This window comes from Ambystoma mexicanum, chromosome 12 (assembly GCF_040938575.1).
Source record: "Ambystoma mexicanum isolate Mex_15411 chromosome 12, UKY_AmexF1_1, whole genome shotgun sequence".
Classification (NCBI taxonomy): domain Eukaryota; kingdom Metazoa; phylum Chordata; class Amphibia; order Caudata; family Ambystomatidae; genus Ambystoma; species Ambystoma mexicanum.
In genome coordinates this window covers 206859508-206870359 of record NC_090936.1, presented here as the reverse complement: position 1 = coordinate 206870359, position 10852 = coordinate 206859508, and the positions used below count along the sequence as shown (strand labels likewise).

General features: G+C 41.1%; 1 protein-coding gene across 10 annotated transcripts in view; it reads right to left on the bottom strand.

Moving 5' to 3' along the window:
- Positions 1–477: 477 nt before the first annotated feature.
- ARMT1 (acidic residue methyltransferase 1) overlaps positions 478–10852 on the bottom strand; it is a 440514-nt gene continuing 430139 nt past the window's right edge. For all 10 annotated transcript variants that reach the window (XM_069628307.1, XM_069628310.1, XM_069628315.1 and 7 more), the window contains one exon: positions 478–2164. In XM_069628307.1, the coding sequence (XP_069484408.1) occupies positions 1394–2164 (771 nt within the window). In that variant the 3' untranslated portion in view covers positions 478–1393. The remainder of the gene's footprint in view (positions 2165–10852) is intronic.

Sequence of the window (10852 nt, the reverse complement as noted above, 5' to 3'; positions counted from 1 at the left end):
ACCTTGCAGACTTACTTGCATGCAGAAATCAGGCCAAAGAGATAGGCCTTGCAGGTTTAATTTCATAAACAGTTTCATAAACAGATCCGTAGAAACATTTGTTATAAATTCCATATCATATCTCCCTAAAGATCTGCTAAGTATATCCAGGTGTTTTTATCAACAGTGGCCAAGATGTGTACCAGTGTGAACACATCTTGAAAGTCATGCATTTTATTTTTCAGAAAGGAACATTCAAAATGTTGGATACGCCCTGTGGTCCTAGCACGACCACCACAGCAAAACTTTAAGTACATCATTGTGCTATTCCTTCTCCTAAACTTAATGATGCCAAGAGCCTCACAGTGTGCAATGTCATCAATTGTTTGGAATTGCAAAAGACTATACAAGTACTTGAACAGTGTATTTACTCAACATGGGACCTGACTCAGGGTGCCACTACAGACACCAAAAACACAAAACACTAATATTACTATATTTTGAGAAAAAATAATTTATGGGAGAACCCATTTTATTATACGAATACGTTCCAAAACAGCAATGCAATGCTTCCAGAGGGTTCATGTTTTTGCAACAGATTATTTTTTGTAACGGTCATTGTCATGCTGGCTTCTGTATCCCCATTATTTTCCCCTTGGGTGTAATCATTTCTTCATAGACTGTTTCAAATGTTGGACATATAGAGGTCTGTCAAAAATCACATACCGATGTTGTAACAATTAAACTTATGCAGCGTAATAAGGCTTGTAATCTCTTTGCTAAAATTGTAATGGGTAAAAGCAGTGGTTTGCAAACACTGGTTTTCCAGATGTTTTGGACTACGGCTTTCATGATCCCTCACCATTGACTATGCATACTAGAGCTGATGGGAGTTTTAGCCCAAAATATCTTGCGTGCCAAAGGTTTCGGACCCATGAGATTGATGGCATAGTTATAGAAAGCTAAAGAGCTTCTGAAATTTACTAATCTACAGAGACAATATATATATATAAAATAAGCAGTAGTCGCACATTAACTGAATTGTTGGCAAGATGTGATAGCTCTTGCGATATCCTCATTAAGTTTGATAAAAGTAAAACGTGCTTCTATCACGCCACCTGCACTTAAATGCAAAGACACTATTAAATGAAAGTTAGCTATTGACAACCCAGCAACTAGAAAGTCGATATGGATATGTCAATTGCAAAAAGACAAGAAACCACAAAACCTACAGTGCTCCAAACAGTGCACAGACAACAGCAGTTTTTTTGGTTAATTAGCACATGGACAAACATATTAGTAAAAAATACGATAGCAAGAAATCATACTCTTGGCGTAACAGCAGATTTTTTCTTCCTTTGTGGATCCACTGATTGTAATCACCCATTTGAGATCCTATAATCGTCATGTTTTCTCACACAGCAGTACTGAATTGGATGACCCCATATTTCCCACTGATTAACCAGTCAGGGTCAGAAAATGTAAGCTGCTCACCCTGTCCAGTTTTCAAACCAACCTGCACATCCGATTTAAGTGTTCTTAGGCTGCCCAAAGGGGCTGGCTGAAATCCATTTAATGATTGGGAAAATGGAACAGTAAAGTCCCATTTTCTGTCCCCTGTGAGCTTTCGGTAATTCAGATCACCTTTAAAGATAATTAAATTGGATTTTTGCAGTTCAGCGTACAAGTCAGGAGAAATCTGAGCCATGTCACAAAACTCATGTGGAAGGGACCAAAACAGATGATCGTGGTAAACCCAAGATTCATTATTCAGATTGCCCTCCCACTTTATGCCGCACTTTGACATCCACATGTGATTGGCAGCTTGAAGTTGTTTAATTGTCCAGTTAAAATCTTGCTTTGTAGTGTCTGAAACATACCATGGCATGCTTTTACCATGGAAGTGTATTTGAGTGGCCATCTTTGAAGACAACAGGAAGTCAGCCAGGGCTAGATCTGTAACAAGTTCAAATCCAGCGTTATCCAGGACAATGTCTACTCTCAAACTAGAGGATTCATTAGTATTTCCCTTCTTGAAGCTTGAAACCAAAGTCCACACATTTGCCATGTCATTGACCAGAATAAGTGGCTTCAAGTCCTGTAGAGAGTTTAGAAGGCAAGATTTCTGTGAGTTATCTTGACCAGCAGAGATGGAAAGGTCACACTTGTTCCCCCATAAAGACACCTGTGTAAAGAAAAGACATCTGTAATCTGCATTGACAAGAAAGGGTATAGGAATACAAATATAAATCGGATTACTTTTTTTTTACTATCCGAAGAAAGGCTCCACAAATACAAACTGCTTGCCATGCATCCAAATTATTTGGGAAGAGACTGAATCACTGCGGTCTTTACAATACATATATGAAGGGTCACTCATTTCAGATCCAGAGCCTAAAAACAAGTTACTATAATACTGCATATGATAGAGACAAATATGTAGGTCAGCAGTGCAGGCTAGAACAGTACTCCTGAAAAGGCAATTTGACACAGACAGACACATATAGCCAAACCATACACAATGTGAGGGAGTGAGGCTCCCGATTTTGAACAACATCACCTTGTTTCACAAGCATAGTGCACTTTACTTCATTTTTGTTTTGGACTGAGGATGCACCGCCCCCAAGTCCACACGTCAAAATTGAAGAATGTGCAGTCAGACAATCTATGATAAAAGGATCTTGGAATAGAGGCACCTGTCCTTTTGACCGTGTCCACACAACGTTGGAAGCTTGACATAGGGTTCGTCAGAGAATTGAAATTGCTGACATTACAGGGATGTCTTGCTATGGTGATTTTCCAATGCAACACCCTTTAAGGATAGGGCGATTGAGTGATTATGGCCAAAGGGCTGGTATACATAATATGGGGATTATATATCCAGAAGGTAGGTTTAAATTGCTAGAAAATGGCATTCAAAAAGGGGAGGTGATGTTTAACAGTTTTTCAGTGTGAACATACAAGGTCTGTCTTTATTGCAAAGTAGACCACATTTCCTGTTGAATGCAGTATGCATCCTCACATTATGTATGTCAGATATTCGAAGGGATGCAGGTGGTCGGTTTCCACTTTATATTGTTTTTTTAATTTATTTAGTTGACAGAGTACAACCTTTCAATATACAAAATAATTACAATTAAAACCAAAAGATTAACAGATTCAAAAAGTCAAGTAAATGCAAAACCATGAAAGCAGGATACAGAAAGATATAAATACAGTGAATTAATAACAAATGAAACAATCACAAGATTTGTGTAATACTAAAAATGACATTAAGAATAATGCCTTGCAGACGTGCATATGTAACATAGGAAATGAAACACATATTCCACATAAAAATGTGCCTTAGAAGTATATACAGATCGATCTATTTAAGTTAAACTAGACTTGAGTAAAAAGCACTTCAGGTAATTGGTGCGATATTCAATGAAAATAAAAATTGTACAATAGCAAGCCTGATGGAGGTTTTAGTAGCACAAAATAACTGATGCCATAAAATATCAGTCAATTTTGCAATTAATAAAATGTTTTTCAGAAATTTGTCACGTGTATTGCGCAGGTTTGGATACTCCATTAACAGATGTTAAAAGGATTCCGATTGTCCCGTCACTTGACAAAAACAACATGTAATAGCAGGTTGGGATATAATTTTACGCTCAGTGAATACTTCATTATCAGACCATACATTCAATCTGAAACGCAAGAAAGCATGCCTATACAGAGGAGATGGAAACTTTGCAAAGTATGATTCAGGATTTTGGAATCTTTTGTGCAGAAAAGGAATATTAAAGTCTTTGTATTTTTGCATGCATTTCTAGTGTTAATCCAGTCCTGATGCCAGATCTTGTGTTTAGCTCGCACTGGTTTAGATACTAGAAGGTCAATTGAAATACCTGCTGCATATAATATGGTGCCGATTTCATTTTTCCAGGCAATCATCAATTTGTGACTTGACATCTGAACATACTGGGATAATAGGTTTTGTAGAGTCTGGTTAACTTGCTAGTGTACATTTTATATATAAGGAACATTGTTTCCAGACAGAGGCTCTATAAAAAAAAAAATAAAAAAATAAAAAAAAAAAGTCAATAAGCCTAGCTCATCCCTAATTATGGCCATTGTCTAGCTAGCTGGTAGTGACAAGACTCGCTTCCAAAAACGGCCTTCAATCCTAAGCCAGAACATCTACAAACTCCAGAACTTCGTTTCTGCACTGTAAAGTAATATCGGGATCACCTTTTGTCTATAAAAGGTGAGGATTGGTATATATGAAACTTGACATTTATGATGCACGCTTGTGATATGGCTCTTGTGATTTTATAGTTAATTTCCTTACTATATGGGAGATCTTGTTTTTTATCGTTGAAGTTGATTGACAAGTAACGATACTCATGCACAACTTCAAAGTTGGTGTTAAGAGACCAATGCCTAGAGTTTTGGCAAAGCGAAAAGCCCAAGGAGAACAGGTCAGCTCTGGATTCCTATATTGTATTAACACTCGAGCAAATCCATAGTCTTACTACTGACAAATTAGTATCTTTAAGGAACTTAACTTGGTTGATATCAGTGGAGGATAGGTCTTCTAGACTCGGAATGTCGTTGAAGATGTTCAAAATGGTTGAGCTGTTCAAGTCATATTGTGGGAAAGGGCAGGGCCTACATTGTAGAATCAGATAATTAAAGTGTTCCGGAAGCGATTTGAAAGGAAGAGTTGGCTCACGCAAATTCTTAAAAGGTTTTATTATACTGAGCACTAGAAGAATTTTTAGGTTTGTGGCCTAACAGCCCTTTAATATAGTTGTAAGTATGCCAGGAGGGTGGCAATCGCCTGGGTTATCTGGTCTTTTTGACCATTAAATAGGTTATAAGGTCCATACGAGTGGGAAGTTGGTTTGCAATTTTGTTTTTTGAGAGGAGGCAATATATAGTGCAACTGCTTTTTGCGATTTCACTGCAACGTTGCTCCAAAGTTAGAAAGTTGTGAGACTATTGGAGCTTGTGGCCGTGATCCCAAGGTGGGCAGCAGAGGAGTTGCTTCAGACAATGCTGTCTGCGACTCGCGTGCATCATCAGCTACAATTACGTCATCAAAGGGCATGTATTGGAGTTTGTGTGGCTAGCTGTTAGGAATTTTGTCTGTGGTTTAAATCAATTTTCACATATTTTTTAACAAATGCAGAAGATATGGATTTCACCTTTTTATTTGGTACATTTAAGGATCAAATAAAGTGTTTAATACTAGAGTGAGACTGAGGCCTTAGAATTGACGTTCTTGGACTTATTTTGAAGCAGTAAAGTTTTGGTTTTTGAGCCTCCAGTTGGTTTAAAGATATTAAAGTCCTGTTTGCTTGGACATGAGAAGCTAAATCTACAGCTGAGCTATCAATTATTTGGGTGGATTCGACTGGCATCAATAGTATTATCCCTGTGTGAAACACTGTGGAGGAGCACCACTATTGGTATTGAGACACGAGGACCCACAGCCACCCCACTATCTGTGGTAACATTTATTAGGGATTGGTTAAATGTTTAATGCAGGTTAAGTTATATTTCCACTTAACAAGCCAACTCCAGCTATTTTGCTTTTATCATTAGCCTGTTGCTGGTGTAGCTCGGTGAGCAGTAACATTTGATGGGGCATCTAAGCCTTCAAATCATTTTGTGAGGGTCATCTGAGATATATTCATGCCTGTTAAGGTAATGTAAATGGCAGGCTTCACTTTAGCTCGTTGCGAGTTCAATGTCATTGTATTTGGAGGTTTTATCAATTTTCCTGAGGTTGGAAACATGAAGATCTACATTACAAGAAACATCAGTCTCCACCCTCCCTCCAATAAGGCCTCTCCGTCATGACCAACTTTTAAAACACCCCCTCCCCCCATTCCATTCATACCGGACTGGGTCTTATTAGTCTTTTCACAAGAAAATATTAACTTTCTGGTGAGGTGTAGCAGAGTCTTAGCACGCAGTAAGAACCAAAGTCTATGGCCGCCTCTTGAGTGGCCTGGCTCACTTACACAACTGTCCCATTGACTAGGCTGTTCCCAGGGTGGGGGTGAGGGGTGTTTCCCCTCTCAAACCATTTCACCTCATCCAATTTCAATATCCGCTGTTTCCCAGTGACATTCCTTTGACATTGATCCAATCTTTCTTTCCTGGTATCCTAGTAACTTTCCACTTCAGGACTAGACAAGCCCGTGCTGCGAGTAGTAGGGGCACCGCCACCCCCGTCAACCTAAATTCCCCACCGTCTTCCTCCATACCAAATAGTATCAACAGCAGCATTTTAATGCGCGGGATCCCATCCATTTCTTTGATCCACCCCAGGACCTCGTCCCAGAACACTTGAATATGGACATCCACACCACATGTGCCATTAATCAGCCCTTTCTCCACACAAACGCCAACATATGGGGCTTGCAGACTGGAACATCTTCGATAACCTGACCGGGTTGTATTGCTTCCTGAGGAGGAGCTCAACAGCATGCAACCTATATTGAATAGATATCGATGTCCCCTTGCACATCCTCCCCCAGAGCGCTGGGTCAAATTCTCTTCCCATATCTCTGCCCCACCTCCGCCTCAAGCACTCCACTGAGCCCTTCTCATCAGTTGAATGTGCACTGTACAAAGCCGAGAACAAACTCTTTATTCCCCTTTTATCTAATATTGTTATTGTTTTTTTTAACCACAGCGTCCTCGCCGGAGCTTCGTCATTAGCAGCTGACATTACAGCGAGTGGCTTACTCAACCCATCACTTTTAGTCATCGCAGATTCAGCCGCAGTTACATCGATGATAGTTATTGGCTTGAAAATTGCACAATCAGAATCATTCAATGCAGCTTCGCTTGAAACTGAAATATCTAGCAGGGTTTGAATATAACCGGCTACTAGTAGCGTAGGGGTGGGGGATGACAGCAGAGTTATATCACTGTCATTTTCAGAATTCAGAATGTTGGCTGCTAAATAGGTGGGCTCCATCGAAGACTGCGCCCTTGATGGCCTGGATTCCAGGTGATAGAAATCACATATATCCACTGTGTGGATCTTCGGCAGCAAAGAGCCACCTGCAGTTATTTTACAAAATGGGCTCGTAGAGGGAGTGGACCTCACTGGTCTATGTTTGAATTGAATTACCAGTTTTGTTATTTCTTTCTGCTGCGGCATTTCCGACTTCAGGGTGTATATGCCCCTGGACATAGGCCACTAGCTAATTTATGAGAAACAAAGCAATGCAATTGATACAAAATGCAAAAAGTACTTATCCAAAAAGGGATCACCTGAGGGCAGCAAATGTATGGCGATGTTGAACAAGGAATAGAAAAGATATTTGGAACGGCCGCTGCCAGCTGGTCAGCCAAGCAGCACTTCTCAGCACTTCGCGAATGCGCGCGCAAGCTAACTATGAATGCTCGGAGGAGGGAGCACGGTTTAATCCAAAACAATATTTTGGCAATGCAATTCTTAATTCTAAAAGAAAATACAAATACAATATCAGTGTATAGTTAATGCTTTAAAGTCCTGAAAATAGCAGATGGTGCTAGTTTAGCATTATAGGAATACCACAGTAAATTAGTGACAATAGTTCACAGGAGCAGCGATCCCGGCAGCCAAGCAGCACTTCCTGAATGCGTTTCCACTTCATATTCACTGGTGCAACATTTAACACTCAAGTCTGCTACTAAAATCCAGGACAAACAGAGTTAGGACTTACAAAGTGCTATTACTGACAATGGCAACGTGTCTGCAAACTAACCAATGAGATCTCTTTGAGCTCCAAATTAAGGCCTATCCAATGTAAAGCCTTAAACACTCTATACTACACACCTGCTATAATCAAGGCTTTTCATTCAGATTGTGAGGGCAGATGCCAAAATTGTTGTGGACCAAACGCTGGTGTTCTTCATAGGTTACAGGCTTCTCATCTTCCTACTTTTTGGCTGCTCCATGTCAAGACAGGGAACTCTAATTTGATCCCTTGGGATGCTTCTCATGGGATGTGGGTGCATTGCCAGTTGTGACACACCGGTTTATTAACTTGGGTCTCTTGCTTGCAAAACTATGTATTCTCCCGAGATGAACCGGAAAGCAACTCCAAGAATACATATATATTGCTTAGTAGTTGGTCTTGGGGCCAATAATAGAGAAGGAAACTACTATCTGCTTCTTCTAACCTCTAGTCAGTCCAAAGATTTGAGTTGACTACCAGGCTTATCTAACATCAGTGGAAGAGGAGAACAGAAGCAGACAGCATATTAGTCATACTCCAGCCGTTTCGAAGGGTGATCATTCTGGACATAGTGCCCGTCAGTTAATGATGGGCAGGTGGCCTTAGTCACTGTATATGCCGTGGTGAATTTCTCGCTCTTTTTTTTTTTGTTTACAACCTCAAAGGTTTTAGCAAAAGGTTGCTGATTTCCGTTTAGATCCTTAGCCCGCTACGTAGCGACACCACTGTCAGTTGAGAAAAGAATTTAAAGTGTTGGTGTTAGTGTGTTTTGGTGGATTTGGGGTGTGCTTAACGTTTCACTTTGGACAACAGTGACTTTTTTGAGTGCCACTTCAAGAAATTTGGCCGCAGCCCTAGACCATCTGGCCGAGTCTCCTGCTATCATTCTACACAAACAAGTTTCTTCGTTGAGGCTCGCAGACTGGTCGCTCAGTGGTGTCAAAAAGGCATGCCTTTCCTTTGTTAGACCTAGACAGGATATGAGGAGGTGGCGGATTGATTCCACTTCGTTTTGGATAGCGCAGAAAAGACAGTCTTGGGTCGGTGCAAGAGCTCTGATGAAAAGGATTTCTCTTGTAGGAAGTAAATTTAGACGAGCCCGCATGAAGCTTTTCCTTAACTTTTTTTCCGGGAATCTCTCGCAGTATTTTTATGGGACTTTCAACCGGTTGTGCGTTGTCGGTAGGTGTTTTAGCAATTTGTAGGACTGGCTTTTTTCGATTGAGTTTATCCAGTCTTGCTGCTCCAATTTGATCTTTACTCGCCCTGGATTGTGATTTAGCGTTTCTTCGTCACACGCTACCTCTTCTAATTTCACTTGAATTTTTGGGACCCACTCCACTAATGGTTTACAGGATCCCTTGTTGATCTCGGAAGCGACCACCTGGAAAATTGGAGGTGAGTCAGGGATCAGGATTTTTCGATAGAGCTGTGTGGCACTCTGTGTTACCGCCACCGCTAGTGATGACAAGCCCAGATCTCTTCTAATCGCTGGCATCGGTGCTGATTTTGGCAAACCCAGTACTGATTTCCAGTATAGACCTTCCAGCTGAGTCCATAGTTCTTCTTCCAAAGACAAGTTTGCTGCCATCCCATAGGTTACGGCAGGTACCACTTTTGATTTATAGAACTGGATTGTAGGGGTCCACGAGAACTTTCCAAACTTTCTGTCTATTGAACGAGCTTGTGCAGTTAAATTTCTCATTTTGTCCCATAGTATTGTTTGTTGCGAGTTCTCTTTTAAAGAGTTGTCGAGCTGGATTCCCACGTATTTATATTCATTTACTTGCTCGATTTTTGAATTTTCCATGGTCAAGAAGTTGTTGGTTTGTTCTTTCCTCGGCGCCTTGGTCCATATTAGGATTTTGGTTTTTGATATATTTACTGTTAAATTGTTACTTTCCATGTACATTGCTAGGTTTGTCAATTGTCTTTGTAGGCCTATCGGTGTCTGGTCCAAAAGGACCAGATCGTCGGCATACCACAGTCTTGATATCTGCTGAGCTCCTACTTTCGGTGGAAAAGATCGCAGTGTTCTTTCTGAATCTTGGAAGTCTCCAATGAATGCTATAAATAGCGCTGGCGCCAGTGGGCATCCTTGTTTGACCCCACGATTGGTTTGGATCTGGTCCGAGAGCGTGCCTTGCTGGCTTAGGCGGACCCGTAGCGTTGTTGAGGTGTGAAGGGCTATTATGGGCTCAAGAACCGGACCTGCGCCGTTCCACGTTATTAGCTTCGACCAAAGTCGGTTCCGGTCTACCATATCGAACGCTTTGGATAGGTCCACCATCGCCAAGACCACCTTAGGCGCTCCACTTTTTATTTTCGCTTTTATGATATTCAGAATAAAGAGGTTTATTGTTGTTCCTGCCCCTTTCTGGAAGCCTGTTTGAAAGATGTCTGCCGAGGGAGAATTTCTAGCCCAGTTCTTGAAATGAGGCAACAAGAGTGACGCAAAGATCTTGCCGATGATATCAAGGAGCACTATTGGTCTGTAGTTTGACGGTGCACTTTTGTTTCCTTTCTTGAAAATTGGGACTAGGACTGCCTCTGTCCACGTTTCTGGAATCTGCCTCTAGATTTGACATTGCTTAAATAGTTCACTGATGGCATAGGCCCATTCCATCGGGTGTTCTTTAAGATCCAGGTTGACAGCCCGTCCGGGCCTGGAGCTCTCAATGCTTTTAAGTTGGTCATTATTCTAGAGATGTCTTCCACGTCAGTCAAGTTGATCCATTGGTTTGTGTTCGGCCGCACAGTCCGTGGCTCCCGTGTTAGAGGAGCCTGGTATAGATCTGTAAAGTGCTGTATCCAGCTTTGTTCAGTTACTGAGTTTGAAATCAATGGTACGGTCTGGCCATTGGCAGTCTTTAGTAGTGACCAGAGGTCTTTTGTATTTCTTGAGGCGAGAGTGCGTAACATGGCTTCAGCATCGTTTTGGTACAACATTTGTCGTGTCTTTAGCCACGATTTGTAAGATCTCGCTAAGGTGTCATGGGCGGACCACAAAGCGGTCGTTTTCATTTTTACTGCCAATCTTTTGGCTTTTTTTTTACTTCTCGTTTTTCGGCCACTGTGTTGTTAAATACGTGGGTATGTGGAACCTGAGTTCGTGGTTTCCCATTGAAGGACACTTTGTGGGC